The 19002-nt window shown below is 34.9% G+C and overlaps 2 protein-coding genes and 1 long non-coding RNA gene across 3 annotated transcripts in view; 1 reads left to right on the plus strand and 2 right to left on the minus strand.

Moving 5' to 3' along the window:
- Positions 1-6701, minus strand: part of LOC144451189 (intermembrane lipid transfer protein VPS13D-like) — an 86498-nt gene extending 79797 nt beyond the window's left edge. Inside the window, exons 1-5 of the mRNA XM_078141988.1 lie at positions 6605-6701; positions 5014-5091; positions 4175-4365; positions 859-942; positions 130-246 (exon numbers count right to left, since the gene is read on the minus strand). Of these exons, the coding sequence (XP_077998114.1) occupies positions 130-246; positions 859-942; positions 4175-4365; positions 5014-5091; positions 6605-6701 (567 nt within the window). The remainder of the gene's footprint in view (positions 1-129; positions 247-858; positions 943-4174; positions 4366-5013; positions 5092-6604) is intronic.
- Positions 6702-7262: 561 nt separating this feature from the next.
- Positions 7263-13923, plus strand: LOC144451116 (succinate dehydrogenase [ubiquinone] iron-sulfur subunit, mitochondrial-like). Its single transcript, XM_078141887.1, has 7 exons — positions 7263-7337; positions 8658-8738; positions 9178-9236; positions 10011-10154; positions 10260-10452; positions 11198-11422; positions 11959-13923. Exons 1-7 carry the CDS (start codon positions 7275-7277, stop codon positions 12043-12045), a joined length of 852 nt encoding a protein of 283 aa, XP_077998013.1. The 5' UTR covers positions 7263-7274; the 3' UTR covers positions 12046-13923.
- Positions 13924-15261: 1338 nt separating this feature from the next.
- LOC144451115 (uncharacterized) lies at positions 15262-17065 on the minus strand. Its single transcript, XR_013482282.1, has 3 exons — positions 16974-17065; positions 16094-16138; positions 15262-15427 (listed from the first exon to the last, which is right to left on the minus strand). It is a non-coding gene; the product is annotated as an uncharacterized LOC144451115 (long non-coding RNA).
- Between the last annotated feature and the right edge of the window lie 1937 nt (positions 17066-19002).

Here is a 19002-nt window from a genome sequence, read left to right on the forward strand (position 1 = left end):
CCTAATATTGCATGATTTTGATACACTGCAATACCACCTTGATACATTGTGGTGGGTGGAGGTTGCATCTTGGAACCAACAGCAGGTCCACTGTAGCTAAATACAAACTATATAATTCATGTAACTTACCCAACTTCCATCTGTACTTTGGGCAGACAATTCAGTAATTGTAATCCCAAAGGCAAACTGCTGGTTGGGTATCGTGGCTGAATCTTCATACCGAATATGTACATCTTTCACATTCAACTGTACAGGGCGAAAGATGAAGAAAAGCACTCTGTTAACAATAATGTCAATTTGAACAAAAGATGCAAAAAAACAAAATTATTAAGAAATGAAACTGTTTGAAAAGATCAAAGAAAAGTACATTCAATTTGACAAACACACTCTGAAACATCGTACAAGAAAGCATTAACTTAGTAAGTACTTTCTTGAAGGAACTTTGCACTGTGATGTTTTCATTACTGTAAAATCTGAGTTTTGCAAGTCATCAGAAACACAAAAATAAAATAGCATGCCTCAATAGAAAACTGCTTTGTCATCAAATTTGCATAAAATATTCAAAGGCAGATTATCCTGCACCAGCTGTTGGGGAGCTTAAAAATGGACAACATAATATCGTAGCGTCAGTGCAGTAAGGTCGTATCTGCTATGCAATTGTATAGGCAGATACAACCTTACTGCACTGATGCGACAATATATGTACTGACTATAAAACCTATATTTTACTTGTAATTCATTTTTGTACAACAGAAATCTAAAATCTTTGTTATATAGCATTAGTTTCCTATATAGGTTATACTTATATATAGGGTAAATTTTCTACTATATTAGTAACTAGTGAAGCTGACAACTCACCTGTAAATTTTCTACGATATTAGTAACTAGTGAAGCTGAGTACGAATACCAGGATGATGATGCTACTTGACCTTGCTTCTCAGCCTAAGATTTAAAAAATTAAATAAATTAACATAAATATACAATAATATATTTAAACACAATTATACATACACAAAAATGTATACAATCGACATGCATTACATTTCTATCTATGTCTGTCTGCCTGTCTTTTTACATACATACATACATACATACATACATACATACATACATACATACATACATACATACATACATACATACATACATACATACATACATACATACATACATGCATGCATGTATGCATGCATGCATACAGATAGATAGAGACAAACAGACAGACAGACAGACAGACAGACAGACAGACAGACACACATGTACACATAAACACACATACATACATCTATATAGACTTAAAGTCTAAGCCACAACTCAAAGTTTTACGCTTTTGCGATCTTCAGAAGACTTGCTCGATTTACCAAGGTCTATATGTCATATATGTAATATTTTCAGTAGAATGAATATGACTATATTCATTCTTATCATTTAGGGAATGTGTTTGGATTCTTTTTGCTGTGTGTGATTTTACGATTTTTTTGTACCAGAGTACATTATTGTTCATTTGAACTTCACATGGTATATCATTCTATTATACAATAGATTTTACATCTCATTGCAGATATCGCGAGTTATGCAAATGTGCGAAGCAATAACAGTTGTCAAATATGTGATCATGGTCAAGGTTTCACCGTGGCCATGTGCGATGAAGTTGAGAACAATAGTGTTGCTAAGTGTTTAACACTTTCAGCTTTGGATGCAATGGCTCACGTGGGATTTCATGAAATCTGCCGCAAGATGAAAAATGACATCATCTTGCCTCTAAATTTTGATGAAGAATTATTATTGTAAACATCAATGCGTTAATTTATTAATAAGAACTGTATTACTTTTAACTTTTGTACTCCTACAAGTTGATATATTTATTTTTCACTTTATCCAAGGAATTAGGAAGTTGTGGCTTCCTAATTCCTTAGACTATCTATACTGCTCTGTTACAAATATTGCATTGAGCCACTGTTCTCCCCAGTGAGACACCTTTATCTATAAAGTTATGACATTTCAGTGACATACTTTTACTGTTATAGCTGGCGAGGGAATATTTACTTTCATGTCGACATTTCCTGACTAATTAATTAAATTAATTAATTTTAATTTTAGACTGACCACCTCCGCAGGAATAGTTTAGTCTGACCACCTTGTTGTGCAATATATACACAAACATTTACGTGTATACATATCGACCTAGACAATCCCAATTTTATCAGTCGCCTGATGATCGTTGAGGAAGCATGAAACTCCGAGTAACAACTTAGAACATCCTTATTCTTTTGAATTAAGTCTAAAATGCTTTGCTACTAATATTGCATCCAGCACTTTTCTCTCCACTGAGACACTTATACTTATATGTATATATATAAATATATATGACTTGTTGAAGTTTGAAGTGTTTGAAGTCGGCACTACTTCCAATCCCAAAGTAAAATACTACTAAGTGATGTTTCAGTGCATCTACATTGTAGTACACCTTCTTCAAGCTATGACAAACACACGATTACTAGCAAATGAACTATATATAAATACATAAAACCAATCTCAGCATCTCTGTTGGCATGTCATATGACAGAATGATACATAATATAATGCAAAGTGTAAATATAAATAACAGATTAATATTGTATGTCAATATGTTGAATAATTTGAATTATTACTTTATAGTTTATATATTTATTTAAATATCGGTAATAACATTCCCAGAGGAATATGGTTACAAAACTAAATGAAAAAGAAATAAGTAATATATTCAAATGAATTATACAGACAATTCAATTTACAGATGAAAATATATAATATAATAAATTTATTAATAAATTATGATCACCAATGTACATATTTATTTGCTTCAAATGAAAATTCATTTGTGTTGATAATCTGATGTATTACATTTCATCATGAGTGATTTTATTGAAAAGACTAAATGTCTAACACAGATGGATTTTACTGGTAAACTCAGGTTACATTCAGGTGACAACCATTGCCCTGAGTAGCACATACAAAAACCCTTGTCTGAACAAACTATATGGCATTGTATTGGGAGATACGTGATGTATCTTTTAACTGGGAACAGATGATCTATTGTTGTAGAGTTACTGGCCTTTTCAGAAGATAGGCTACCATTTCAACAGAAACTCATTATGCATACTAGTATGTTGTACTCCAGGCATTTACACAAGAGTTTGTGGTGTTCTCTGTCGCTGTACTTTTATTAGCTCGCGCAGCGGCCACGAAGCGGCTCAATGACTAGTATGCATGCGCGTCCTATATACTAAGCGAAGTTTTTTGGGTGGTTTTACCCAAGGATGCATTGTAGCGCAGTGACTATGCATGCGCGTTCTATATACATGTACTATGCACACACCCAGACTACCATACATGTACCATACACTCTCCGGCACTAATATATCATGCTGTTCTGTTAATATTACAGAATGATGTTTATCTAAAACAACAAATATATCTGTTATGTTCATGTGATTTTGTATACATCATGAAACAATCTCATGGTCATTTGCATACAGGTATGGAATAATGGTTTTGGGACTGTACTGCAGTAAGAGTTCTAATACTACTGTACTATACATGTACATCAATACAAAAAATTTAGTATCATGTACTTTTTTATATTGATCTAACACTCTAAATCTTAGGAATGTGGACTAGATTAGTTTCAAGTAAAACATTTCTATGGTCCTCATCAGAATTGTTTGATATTGTTGTTATTGTTTGGTAATTTTGTTATTACCTTATATTTCTGGTGAAATATGGTCTAGTTCCTAACAACTGTGTTTTACACTATGTTATCTTCCCACATTACATCTAGTCAATGTCGTTACTTTTGGCGTTAAATGTGGTTAAAGCCCAAATGGCAAATGTCAGTAGTAATCCATCTCAAGCTGACAGGTTGTTGTTATTGCTCATTAATATTCATTAATTGGTATGACTGTGAACCGTAAAAATATAAAAACTGAACTCCACCTCCAGTACAGTCAACTGAAACTAAAATCACATTGGGATGTGACGTCATCACATTTATATGAACGCTGTAGGAGGAAGCACAAAATTCTGTGCAAGAGTAACAGCATTGACTAGACATGTGTGAAGATAACATAGTGTAAAATCAGAACATGGTTGTCAGGAACTAGACTAGGTTAAATAAGATTCAAGTCAATCTTACCCTCCATTTTTCTTCAATAGCATCCAGTTGTTTCTGTTTTTGAGACTGTTGTCGTTCTTTTTCTTTCTCTTCATTGTACTCGCCCTGGACTACAGGTCCAGCAACTAGGTACAATTTATCTATAGAGATCACCCATGGTTCACTACGCAGTCTTCGCATAGGAATCTGAAGGGTAATTTTACCTACAAATCCTGGAAATTTGACAGAAAATTTGACAATTAATAGTCAAATAAATTCAAATTAGAACAGACTTTACAAATTAGTCCTCTTTCTCCAAATTTGTACTTCATTGTGTACACACAAATACCTCCTAGGGAGAAGAGGACCAACTTGTACTTAGTTGTGTACAAACAAATACCCCCTAGGGAGAAAGAGGTTTAACAATTGATACAAATTGTTGAATTTTACTTCAAGATAAGCCACAAAGTCAAAGACATGTTTTCAGTTAGGTTCCAATCTGATTAAATCTGACAGGGTAAAGTTGGCTCAATTACTTTATTTACCTCTATTTCCAATAATCAGTGTTGTTTGTTTTGTATTTTGTTGTTCGGGGGGAAGGTGGCGATCACACAGAACAACAAATCCACAACAAACAACACAGAGTGATGGAAATAGAGGTAAATAAATTCATCAAACCACTTTCACCACATCAGATTTTAATCAGCTTGGTGAGATCCATGCAGTGATTCAAGACAGTTATCAGATGAGCAAAAACAATTAACTACTGGCAATAAAAATAAATAAAAGAAATTGGGAAATATGGAGGCAAATTAACAACAAATAATGAATAAACTTGCTGACAAAGTCATCAATATAAATGGTCTCCGTTAGATACTTACCTGCCTTTACCTCTACTGGTAAATCTAATCCTCTCAATGCATCTTTCTTTAGTGGTAAGTTCTCTAATTCTACTGCACCTATAAGTCACAAAAAGGAAAAAGAAAAAAACTTACTGTAGTTACTGAGGATGTAAAAGGGAAATATAATAGCCTCCAATCACATAGTAAAATCGTCAACGTTTTGAGTTAATACTCACTAACAATAGATGGAGGTAATATGAGACCGTCAGTGCACCCTCTAATGATAGCTAAATTTTGTTGTTGTGGGTCAAAATGAGAAGAACTAGGATTTCTTGTGAGTCACCACATAGTAAGAGATAGGAAAACATCAAATTTTGGCGCATCACTAGAACTTGAAGTTGTGTGCATCAGTGGCATGTCAAATTGGCTTAACTGGTGACTGTGTGTACAATACAGTAGCCAGGAAATATCTAGTCTTACTGCTAGACCCCCTTGGGCTATTCTGCTCACTGTGAAGGTGACTGAAGGTTGCTAGTGAGGGCAATAGCCCGAATGGGTGTTCACCCTCAATTGCAACTTTCAGAGGCAGAGTATTCACAAGAAAGCTCAAGGTCTAGCAGCTAGACTATGAAATACCATGAAATGTTTGGATATTGAGTAACATAGTCACATGTATGAAAAGATCTAATGAATTATACACTAAAAACTGTGTACTGACTTTCAAACACACACATACACACCTGGCCATCATCAATTTAGTTATTTTCTTTAACATGCTGTAACTTTGGTGTGCTTATACTAAAACTTGCAAATACTATAACATCTTTCCCTTTATGAAGAAAATAATTCAAAGCTCAATTTCACTTTAATAAATACCAAAAGAATTGAACAGTCCAGATTTGTAATTTTACAGAACACAAATACTATCAATGTATCATTATTCATAAATATAAAACTTTTATCTATCGTAATACCAATTATTTTTCAATCAAATACATTATTTTTATTTAAGAGTATAACATCCAACCTCACTGAATGTAGACTCAATCTGTGTTCGATGCTACGCCATAATTTTTTACTGTGAATAAAATCCACCTGTGTATAACAGTAGTCAACTAAATACCAAGTTGCTAACACTGTCATTGAACAATAGAATGTTTTGTGTGTCTGTGTACGCAGGCATTATCACTCTCTCTCTGTAACAGAGGGCGGGTGTCATTACGAGGGGGGGGGTTACAACTAGCAGTACACAACAAATGTCAATGACACTTATAATCAACTCGTAATGATAATCCGATGTAGTGGTCACACATGACGTTTTAATTCTGACGTCACGGGGTGGCTTCATATATCCGATCCTCTGGTCAGTTTTTTTTTTTATACATTTGCATCCAGTTTGAGTGGGCTGTTATCAAAATAAATACCAGTGTGATATGTAATGAACCAAAATAGTTTACACTATAAATTTACAGTTACATGTAAATACAAAGTTCAATGGCCCCGTTCACGGTTCAGTTTCGATCATATCACGCATCATGGATAAATCGATACCTTGGGTCGCAGAAATCTAAGCACTGCGGTGATTCTGCGTCTCGTGTTTTCTCACACATGTCGTCTTTCGTTTACTTACCTTGTAGTAAACCGATAGAAAGCTGGTCTGTGTTAAGATTTTCCAAATATTCTCCAACATAAGTGTTTAACACCCAAGCAGCTAGCCCTTCCAACATGACGAAAGTTTAATCCACGATTACTATATCCCAATCGCGTGCGGTGCTGCTGCGCATACGTGGAGGTGGAGATGCGATGGGCGATTATTTCCACTGCGGGTCTCTCTGCTTTGAATGTCTCACTGTCACTTCTAGATGTTCTTCCTCTTCTCTAAAATAATATCGTGGACTACATCTTGTTAAATTCCATGTAAAATCCAATTTGCACGTAAGACGAGAAATATCAGATTGTAACGCAAATTCACATTTGACCTCACGTCAAATGGATTTTAGAGATAGGGCCTAGGGGTCTCATTTTGCGTTATGGCAGCCTATGTGTTTATTTTGCCAACAATTTTGAAGATAAACATCGTAGCTTTTAAGTTTAGTTTTCACTGTCTGTAAATCTTAATTGCATTGTGTATTTGTTCGCCTGATAATTAACTTTATTTATTGAATCGATTTGGTTTATCAAGTACTGAATATTGACAGACAAGGTGACAGACAGATATTTAGCACTAGTTTGTACTAGCCTAGTTGGTTCTAAAGTATCGTCTGTCGAGCATGCGCACTTCCATTTATGTAATTTCTAAAATGGCTGCATTGAGACACTCGCTTATTTTGTCGTCGAGATTGCCCGCTATTACAAGCCTACAGGTGAGTTTTCAAACATGAAAATTTCAGGATATACAGTGCAATGTATCATTTATGGTAATTTTAATATGAAATGTGCAAATGTGCGTTATTGTTGTATTTATATAGTGCGAAAGTTATCGGTTCACCCTTGTTTGACCCCAAACGTTTGAACTTGCAAGACTGAGAAGGTCACCCGGCGTCACGTACTATCTTCAAACTAAGGATTAACGGGATATTAGAAAAGAAATTTTGATTTGTAATGTTTTTTCGCGCTTTGTGGAGCGCTGTCAGTGTGAAAACTTCCAAATAACATAAATACCTCCTAACATAATGACGTATCATAGTCTGTTGTCCACTTGCGTAATGTACAACGTAACAGTTATATGACTAATGATGTTTTCGTAACGAAATTAATCGATACCAAAGTTACCTTTCTGAGTCAATGAGTAGAAATTACACTCAGTAAAGTACAGTTAGCATATTTATCATCTGCATGATTGAAATATATCTTATCATCCGTGAATATATATTTGTTGCTCATACTGTGTATCATATCACAACAGTTGAACAGAACAGTGAGGTTCTCATCGACCTTGCCTGTGAAAGACACCTTGACCTAAATTTCACCTTTCGATCCGACTTTTTCTACCATTTATTTCATATAAACTTGCCCTTCAAGGTTTCTTCAGAAAGTGAAGCGAGTAAATAACTCCTACCAAATAAGGTGGCAATAAACTTTCAGAGTTTTTAATATGAGAGTGATTAGAAGATTAGGGATACTTTATTAATTAATGAAAATGACTGTAAAATCGAGAAGGGGGTTGGTTGTGTTTTGGTGTTGTTAAAAACATCAAAAACAACCAAAATATATGTATTGTTATGCTGAGCATGAAACAGACTCACTAATTTTGATACATCATTTAAAGTATCCACATGGATGAGGATTAAGTGTTTATTTTGGAATTTTATAAAACAATTTTATCATGGCTTCCTATTTGAAAAATCTATATGAAACAACACATGTCAAGTCCTTATGTCAAACACTCACACTTTGTAGCATTTTGCAATGTATTGAGTTACAAACACAGACTTTGTCAGTGTTGTTTCATATTGATATTTCAAGTAGCGAGCCATGATAACATTGTTTTATAAATTGAAAATCCAAAATAAATTAAGTACCCAATCCTCATCCATTAAAAGCATTTGCAAGATGGGACGAAATCTTGTGTATTGTTGGAATTTAAAAAAAAATTCAAAATCAGTATTTTATAATGTTATGTAGAAAGCCACTCAAGGCATAAGAATTTTGACTTTATGTGTTATTCTGTTATTTCATTCCAGGTCGTGCGTTCTGCACAGACGGCTGCTGCTCCTGCTGCTACTGCTGCTCCTCTAATTAAGAAATATAAAATCTACAGATGGGTAAGTACACTGACTTGAACTTGAAGGTGTAAAGTGTGCTAACATGTCAGGAAAGAGTTCTTCATATGTAATTTGAAGTACATGTAAGAAAAATGATGGACATATCCAATTTAAACTCTTCCATAGCATAAAAAAGAACAAATTTGATTGCTATATTTTTACTGTAAACCAGAATTATTTTATTTTTACATCTATTCTGATGTCAAATTTAATTACTTTATGAATTTCACAAGAAATGAACAGATTGTACAATATTTTTTGAAAGTAAATATATTTTAATTTTAATATATCCATGTTTGAAGGGTATTGCTATTAAATGTGATATGAGCATTGTCATTGAAAGTTTGCATAATCCTTGTTGATCTCAAATATAAGTTGTTTGTATTCTTGAAGGCAGTGAAGTAATTTTGAGGAATTTCTTTTCATTCTGTTTATGAAGGACCCTGACAAGCCTGGTGATAAACCCAAAATGCAACTGTTTGAAGTTGATCTCAACAAGTAAGATATATTTATTAAACTAGACAAGTATTTCTAGAAATAAAGACATCCCTCCCGCTGTGCTAGTCTGCCCTATGACAAATGGCACTACATGTGGTCAAGATAACAATTTGTACAATGTCTGCAGTTAATCTATGCACGGTGGCAAACTAATGCATAATAATATGTTTACGAATAACAGTGATACTCCTTGAGTCCCCATCTGTATGGTTTAGTTTTAATTTCAAATTTTGGAATTATCAGTGATAATTTTATTGCCTGTTAGTCAATATACACTATGAAATACCAGTGCATTGATCCCATATACATTATGTGATAGTGAAATAATCTAGTGCTGTATCACAATCAAAAAGCTGTTTGAGAATGAATGCTCATCGGTTTATGGTTGTGAATGAAAAGTGTATTTCCCAGTCAAAAAAAAAGTTTCTGAAATGAATGCAAAATTTTAACTTGGTTCATGTCAACTTTGTCAAGAGTTTTCTAGAAGTAAAATTTGGCATTAGTCTCAAAAAATTCTGACTGTTAGAAGAAATTTTCATTGCAAACGAGTGTTCTTTTATTTGTAAAATATTTTGTTTGAATTGAATTGATTTGATAAATATGTTGCCAGGCATGTACGTTGGAACATTTCTTACTGAAATTTCATCACCAAAAAAAAAAAAAAAAAAAAAAATTTAGTGGTATTCATAAGTCTTGTATATGTATATGTACATCCAGTTTTCTGTTTTTCTGATTAATATTTTTAAACTGTATGTCTTTCCCTCATTTCCATAGATGTGGACCCATGGTGCTTGACGTGTTGATTAAGATCAAGAACGAAATAGACCCTACTTTGACCTTCAGAAGGTCATGCCGTGAGGGTATCTGTGGTTCCTGTGCTATGAATATAGGTGGTGTTAACACTCTTGCTTGTCTGTGGTAAGTTAAGTGGTCCTATAAGTAATAGCTCCTCAGCATTCTGTGAAATTTTAAAACTGATATCACATGTTCTAATTATGATGTTTTACCTTGATATATTTTCAGTAAAATTGACAGTCCTACCAAGACCACCAAGATCTACCCACTACCCCATATGTACATCATCAAGGATCTTGTACCAGATATGAGCAACTTTTATGCTCAGTACAAAAACATTGAACCATACCTGATGAAGAAAGAAACTGTCAACTATGGTGAGAAGTCCTATTTCCAGACAGTGGAAGACAGAGCTAAACTGGTAAGAGCCTCAGTATATAATTTCATATTTTATAGAGGACTCCATGGTCCTCACAAATACTTGTGTGTCTATTACACTGTATTTTAATCAAGGTCAGAGTGTAAGTAAAAAATAACAGAGCGACACTGGTCTGTTTGATTGTGAACACAAATCAAAGATTTTACATTTATCATTCCCATTGAATCGTACAACACTGTAATAATCCCAAATATTCACTGACATCAGGTTCATTCCAGTAATGATTAGTTCTTGTATCATGACCAAGGGTTCTAAGTACTCACAGGTAATATTCCGCTTGTTCAGTTGACTGGATTTGTCAAACTGACCATTTACTGCTGGCCGACGGTGTTGTGGTGATGACATGATCATAGAGATGATATAATTGTATGCCCTCCCCCTTATCCCTGTTCATAGTGTTGCCACCATGTCTTCTGATGCGGAGAATCTCTAATTTGCCTGGATAGCATATCCTGTTGATGTAACAACTAATTATTACTATTTTTACCAACCTGATCAACATAGATAAGGTTCATTACAGTGTGACTACAATAAGCTGATGTCATGTGTCTCACTCCAAACACATGAAATAAATTTGAGAGATACAATCCTTATCTCAATACATGTACTTGCATCCTGATTTAGATCTTGATGGATAAGTTTCGCTTCCTTCAATCGTCATGTAAATAGTTGATCATATTCCAGGATTTTGACTGACTATCTCTCCTTTTTTTTGTCCCTCGTCTAGGATGGTCTATATGAGTGTATTTTATGTGCGTGTTGTAGCACATCATGTCCAAGTTACTGGTGGAACGGTGACAAATACCTTGGACCAGCTGTGTTGATGCAGGCTTACAGATGGATGATCGACAGCAGAGATGATTTCCAGGTTGAACGTCTGGCTAAATTACAGGATCCCTTCTCAATGTACAGATGTCATACTATTATGAACTGCACAAAGGCATGTCCTAAGGTAAGTTTACAATCATTGCCCAGTGTTTTCAGCTAAGGTTAGTGGACCCCAAGTACAGAGAGGGAAAATCTTGTAAAAATTGCATAAAGTCACTAAGCTTGTACCAGGATTTTTGATTGAATAGGTAAAACACATAGGGAACATTGGTAAGGCCTTTTATTTTGAAGCACCTTTTAAAATAATTTTGAAATAAATTCAGTGACAGAGGCAGCCATGTTCGGCAAGCAGTCAACATTGCAGGGAACATTGGTAAGGCCTTTATTTCGAAGCACCTATTAAAAAAACTTTGAAATTAAATTCAGTGACTGAGGCAGCCATGTTCGGCAAGCAATCAACATTGATTATATAGAAGGAACTCTGTGATTGGTCAATTTGCTGCGGAATAATGACAGTTTGAGACGATCAAAGATATATGAGTTGCAGTGACTTTCTGTAAAGGCAATTGACAGAGATATATTCCAAATTTTTTGTTCTAAATGGCTAGTGCATTGTGTAAGCCAATATATCATGTCTTACAATATCTTGTATTTTAACAGGGTCTGAATCCTGGACGTGCTATCGCAGAGATCAAGAAAATGATGGCCACCTACAAAAGCAAAAGCAAGGAAGCTGCAAGGGCATAAACCATGTGATTTCAATCATATAAAGAAAAAGTTTTAGGCATGCTTTGGTGAAACCGAAGAAGAATTTAAATATGTACAGTCATATTAATTTGCTATATTAGTTTTGAGTTGAATGCTGGAACTGGTCTTTGTCAATTTACATGTTAGTTTCAAATTATTTGACTGCAGTCCATTGGAATTCGAAATAAACTTTGATTTACAGAAAGGTTAGGAAAGAAATTGAAAAACACTTTGTACACAAGAGTTGAGTACAGTGTCCATCAGTAAACCCAAGAAATGTTAATAGATGATTGCAGTGCGCCCTCTAGTGGTAGCCAAATGTTGTCATTGTGGGTCAGTAAACTGACATTTCTTGTTAGTCACCCCAAGTAAGAGATAGGGGAACACCAAATGTTGGTGCGTCACTAGAATTTGTGTGCGTCAGTGGCATGTCAAATTGGCTTAGAGGGCACACTGAAGGTTGACTGATTAATATATTACTGTCAAATTTGATATGAAATTCAAATGTACAGTAAAACCTGTCTTAATCAACCTACGTTCAGGTATGTTGAAATTCTCATGGACCACAGTCAAATGTTGAGAATTGGTTTCAAATTCATACATGCGTAAAGATGAAAGTTAGAGTCCACATGAGCTTGATTCTTATTTTATGCTTGTATACTCCTGACAGATAAATTTATAAATGTTCAAACAAGTTATTCTGATTGGAGATGAGTTATTCTTTACTTCAGTTTACACATTTATAAACTTGCCACGCAAAAAAATCATTGAAATAGATTATAAAGAACGTATAAAATGTGTTTGTTATCGCTGATGTGACTTTTACAGTCTTTGTGTCCTGCATCAGATGTTAAGTGAAAAAAATATAGATTTCTGTAATCAAAATTATTGAGACTTGAGTTTTTGTTATTCTATTCAACTCTAAACTAGACTGTAAGATATGTCGTCATACTGCCCTCAACGGTCTCATCTGGTTGGCCAATGTGTGAGGGCGCCCTAACATGGCATAACTTACAGACTACTACTGCTAACTAGTCAGTGGTGGAAGATTTGCTGGTATACCACCACCTGCTGTAATTATTTACGATATGAGAAACAAAGTGCTATTTTTTCTGTCGAAAACTTTGTAGTTGGGTCCAATTTCAGTTCAGTTTACTGATCTAAAGCTAAGTGTTGTTAAATGAGACAGGGTCAATTTGTGTGACACATTTTACTGTAAAACTTTCAGATAGAAACGCAAATAATATATGTCATCAAAATTTCACCCAAAAGTTATTAAACCTACTTTTTGGTACCAAAAAAATCAACAAAAGAGGATATTTGTGTAATCTTTAACTAATACACTGTTGTTTCTCTTCTTACACTGAAAGGAGATACTAGTATAATAGGCCTCTCCAGAATTTGCCATGGTGGCGCTCTACTTCCTGTTTGTGTGTACTTTGGGGGTATACATTGTATAGGTTACTCAGTTAATCATAGAGCACTGTTGCTTTCCTCATTGTCTGAACAATTCGAATACATCCCTGATCTACACTTCTCAAGGGACAAAGCTCTTAAGCAACAGTACAATGAGGTGATGATACCCCCAATTTGAGCGAGGGCGCTGTATTCTCAATTTCCTGTTTGCAGTCTGGAATGGCCTATTGATATTGTGATAGACATGCTCATGCTGAACAATTTGTATGTGAATAAAAACTTCAAACCATTGTAGAATATTTTTACCAAGGCTTGTTTTTGTATTTAATGATGTTAAAGCTGAAATTCTTTGCTATATAGTTGATTGAAACATTGTGTTATACTGATAAACACGGGAGAAAACAAATGTTAATGTCTTTGTCACTTGTAAAGCTATAATAAATTTGGACAGTTTGCACCATACAGTGTGAAAAAGTATATTCTGGTGCCATGTATTTATTCCCTTATGGTGCGGTAGTCATCCAGTTCTTGGTTACTGCGATAGGATTTTATGTCATGCTCGACAGTCAAAATAGAACAAGTAGGTTGTCTTATTCTTGGTGCCTGCAATAGCTTTTTACCTCATGCTATAGGGTCAAAATAGAACAAGAAGGTTGTCTTATTCTTGGTACCTGCAATAGCATTTTACCTCATGCTAGAGGGTCAAAATAGAACAAGAAGGTTGTCTTATTCTCGGTGCCTGCGATAGGATTTTACATCATGCTAGAGGGTCAAAATAGAACAAGAAGGTTGACTTATTCTCAGTACCTATAGCATTGTACCTCATGCTAGAGGGTCAAAATAGAAAAAAAGGTTGACTTATTCTCAGTACCTGTAATAGCATTGTACCTCATACTAGAGGGTCAAAATAGAACAAGAAGGTTGACTTACTCTCAGTACCTGCAATAGCATTTTACCTCATGCTAGAGAGTCAAAATGGAACAAGAAGGTTGACTTATTCTCATGTGTGCCTATAAGAATGCATGTGGAGTTGAAGTTATGGTGTCGCCCAAGAAATTGCATGTTTTGCTATTGCAAAGATGCGCCTAGGCAGCAATAATCTATTTCCTGTGCCGAGAATTCACCTGACATTTTTAGGAGTCCCACACTCTATACATCCCCATGCTACATACATCTTTAGGGGCCCCACACTACATACATCCCCATGCTACATACAACTCTAGGGATCCCACACTACATACATCCCCATGCTACATACATCTCAAGGGGTCCCACACTACATCCATCCCCATGCTACATACATCTCTTGGAGTCCCACACTACATACATCCTAATTTTCTGGAGTGGCGTTCCCCTTCAATCTGAAACACCTCCTCTGTTGTTCATGTTCTTATTTCATATTGATCATAGCTGTATTATTTTCTGCTGCAATATAACATTTTGCGTTTCTTATATACTGACCGTAGGGGGCGCTCAACATATCCACTTTCACAAAACCGAAAGTTGGTCCAATCAAACTACACAATTTTTTCAAATAAGATTTTGATTTTATTACTGTAACGGCAAAATCATTTACCATTATCACTAGTTTTATTTTTTTTTCACGAATTGATTCTGTATTGTTTAATAACTTTCTGAAGTTACAAACTACATTAATTTTCAAATAATTATTGAAAAATTCTTTATATCAATGTTATTAATATTGATTCTAGTGTTGATTAACGAAATATAAAAAAAAATGAATATTATTATGAGTTTTCAACCGGATTAGAAAGATTATTCATAATTCTACACTGCCAATACACGATGACCCATGACGTAGTGCGTCATCCAGGTCAATCTTCTTCTATCAACATTTCCTCAAGCTCCTTAACCTCCAACCATTCTCTAAGTTCACGAGTATCAATACTGGTCAAATCCAGGGATCGAACCAAAGCTTTCACCTTGTCCACACCACGTTTTTCTTCTAAATATACAGGTAGAAAAAGTTGAGGAAATTGTCAGTTAAACAATACAGCAATGGAAACCAAGACATATACAAGTTTTACTGTAACTGTTATAGGATATGAGTTTTTAGAATTAGAAATAAATTAGTGAGTTTTTGTCATGCGTGAATTTCATTTAACATGAAATTGAGAATACAGCACCTTTGCTCAAATTGGGGATATCATCACCTCATAGTAGTCTGTCCCTTGGTATTCTGTAGAAGTGTAAATCAGGGATGTTTTTCGTACTGTTCAGATATCGTGGAGAGCAAAAGTGCTCTATGATTAACCAAGTAACCTATACCATGTATACCCCCAAGTTACACAGAGACAGGAAGTAGAGCGCCACCATGGCACATTTTGAAAAGGCCTATTCGCGCGTTACAGAATGATTGTCTGGTGTTGTTGACTTAGAATGACAAATAACCAGAAGGGTGTGTTTTTACTGCCAGTAACACCAATACATTTTCAACACAGACACTTTGTATAGTGTATTCTATTACAGTGTACTGGGCACTATCATTTGTTCACCTATTAAAAAAAATATCTCAAACTTGTATTTCTCATACATATAGACGCTATATATAAAATACGTCTAAATATGTGGTAATCATCTCTGTCTACCCAGTTAGCGTAGCATAACTTACCATCACCATTGTCAAAGTTGGATTTCATTGCTTCCATTTTTCTTTCTATATTTTCAAATAGAGGGGAAATGGACACATTGTGAATTAAATGCTTTAAACATGATAGAGAACTTTCAATCCAGACTGAGCATGCTCAGACACAAAGGACTATGGGATTATCTGTGGTTATCTGTAGTTATCGTAATACCTAATCTGGAGCTACCGATAAAAAAAACCTCCCACAATGGTCAGGGTGACTATGAATTGACCATTTGTGGTTAAAAACATTGTAACAGTATTGTTTACAATACCTTTCATTAGTATTTATTATCACATTTCCCATGATGCAACATTCAACATGGCGGGTTTGCAAGTTCCCTATAACGTAGTGTCATGGATTTCAATTTTGTATATTTTGTTAGTTTGTCTGATGTTTGTTTGTTTGTTTGTTTGTTTGTTTGTTTGTTTGTATTCATTTAGTTGTATACCTGATACAGCAATCTGGTCAATAATGTAAACAATAACAATATAAGAAAAATAATTCACTAATAACATTTTGTAAGATACTAACACTTCACTCTCACTGAATATTTTAACATGATTGAACATTTATTTGTCATAACACTATCACCTCAATTGTCCAAATCAGTGACTGAACCATTTGAAAACCAGCACTAATAGCAACGATTCCACTATATATGTCTGTGAAGTCTTAAATACTGGCATGGTTTACTATACATGTATTACTTTGTACGAGTATGGGGAAACCAATTATCTGGGCAATAAAGATTTGCATAATGCATATTAATTATGACATTAATTTGGACAAAATTTGAGGTGCTTGCATAACGCTAGTGTACTGAAGGGAAGGTTTTAGATTATTATGAAATATAATACTTACGTTTGTAAATATTTCGGTAGATGGGAAAACCACCATCGGTCAAACTAAGAACCATCAGTAATACTAATACCAATACCAGGGTTCGCTTCATGTTGACGTTATACTAAATAGAGGAAGACATAGACATATTTCTATAAGACTTGACTATGCATGCATGCAAACACACACACACACACACACACACACACACACACACACACACATGATATGAGCACTAAAATAAACCATTTGTATATTCCCTTCTCATTAATTACCTGTGGATATGATGTGAAAAGAAACTTGCTATCAGATTATTTGTAGCTTTATATAGGAAAGTTAGTCTGCTCAATGCCCTGTGATTTTCAAGGCATTAAAGAAAGACATATTCGACAAATAGCCGCCATTGTCTTGACAAAAGTTCACCTAAACATGCATCATGGGAAATGTGATAATACATACTAATCAATTAGTATTGTAAAAATGTTGATACGTCCAATCGAATATAGACAACATTTTGGCAATTAGACAATAGGAAACTTTGCTTTAAGTTTCATATAGTTTGGCATATTTGCCAAGTAAGAGATATATCATATATGGTAACTATGGTAACTATATTTCACTCATAATTTTGAAACCTAAGAATGATATGTGTGGGGAACAGATAGTTTTGCGCTGACGGAAGGCATTCAGTGTACATCTGGTTAATGTCTTTCTCCAACATGTTAAAATTAGTTAACCTAACTGTCACGCGATGGTGATTAATAACCTGCTTTCTCGAATTGAGATCAATGCCGTATTCAGCGAAAGAATGGACAAGTTACTTGAATGGGACTAGAAACATATATGAAATACCTGCTAGGTCAAATTGTGTTCACTAAAGGGTACAGGGTAACAATACCCTAAGCAACCAAGAAACAGTTTCTTCAAGGTCATGAAATATTTCACATGTGATATTAGTACCAAGTCATTGAAATGTAACAAAATAGGCCCGACTTGCACCGGATTTTCTGTCGGATTGTCTTAGGAATGTCACAATTTCCAAACGTAAATAGTAAACAGAATGAAGTTGACATGTAAAGTTTTCGTCAAACAGTAATAAACAGTACCGTTTTATGCTTCTGAATTTGCATTACACCTGAGATGTTTGGTCAATGTACGTCCTGAACAGAGTTAGAACAGATTTTCTTGGACACTTCTGACAGTAATTAAAGTGGTAAGTGAAACTTCTCTGTAGGTATAAGACGTGTTTCCCCCGGGGTGTTTCCTCACTAACTTAAAAGCGAAGAACGTTCTGTATTTGGTTTCCCCAAGTTGTGTGCTCTATTCTGAAATTTAAAGCAGCACATCGGTCATAATAAAAAATATGTATTAGTATACAAATGTTCACTGGGTGTAGGTGACAGACCATGTATTCAATGCATGCAAATTAGGAGGGCGTGGCATGTTCATGATTGATAGAACCCACCCACCCGCACCGCACAAAAATAGTTTACATAGAGTCAAACAGGGAGCAGTTGTCGATCATAAGAGGTTGTATATGTCAGTTTTGATTTCGGCGTTTTGGATTTAGTATAGTCTGAATATAACTGTGTTGAACCTTCTACCCTAGCCTTCCTACGTCAAAAGTTTTGTGTATCTGTACACAGTACGTTGTTATATGAGAGCACGTGCATGCTGGTATCGTTCGACTGACGTGTGACATGGCATATGCTAAACATAGCCAGCCCATCGTACAAATGATCACGTATATTGCAAAAGATAACAACAGGGCTGGATAGGCAACTGGATAACCATTCAGCAAATGAACACATCTAACTAAGGCCACTAAACCTTAACGTTGTATCTACACAGAAATTGGCATTGTTTACATACATGTGAACTCTGGTGTTACGTACGCGTACGGAAATAAACCACTTGATGGTCAGAACTTTGGATGGGTAAGAGCTGACATCGTGATTGTGGTTTGAGGCATCTTGTTTGTCAATAATCAAAAACACTTCCATCAAGACATTTGTGTATTTGATGACCATTGAGCTGTAATCTTAATAGG

The sequence above is a fragment of the Glandiceps talaboti genome, chromosome 21 (genome assembly GCF_964340395.1).
Source record: "Glandiceps talaboti chromosome 21, keGlaTala1.1, whole genome shotgun sequence".
In the NCBI taxonomy this organism is placed as follows: Eukaryota; Metazoa; Hemichordata; class Enteropneusta; family Spengelidae; genus Glandiceps; species Glandiceps talaboti.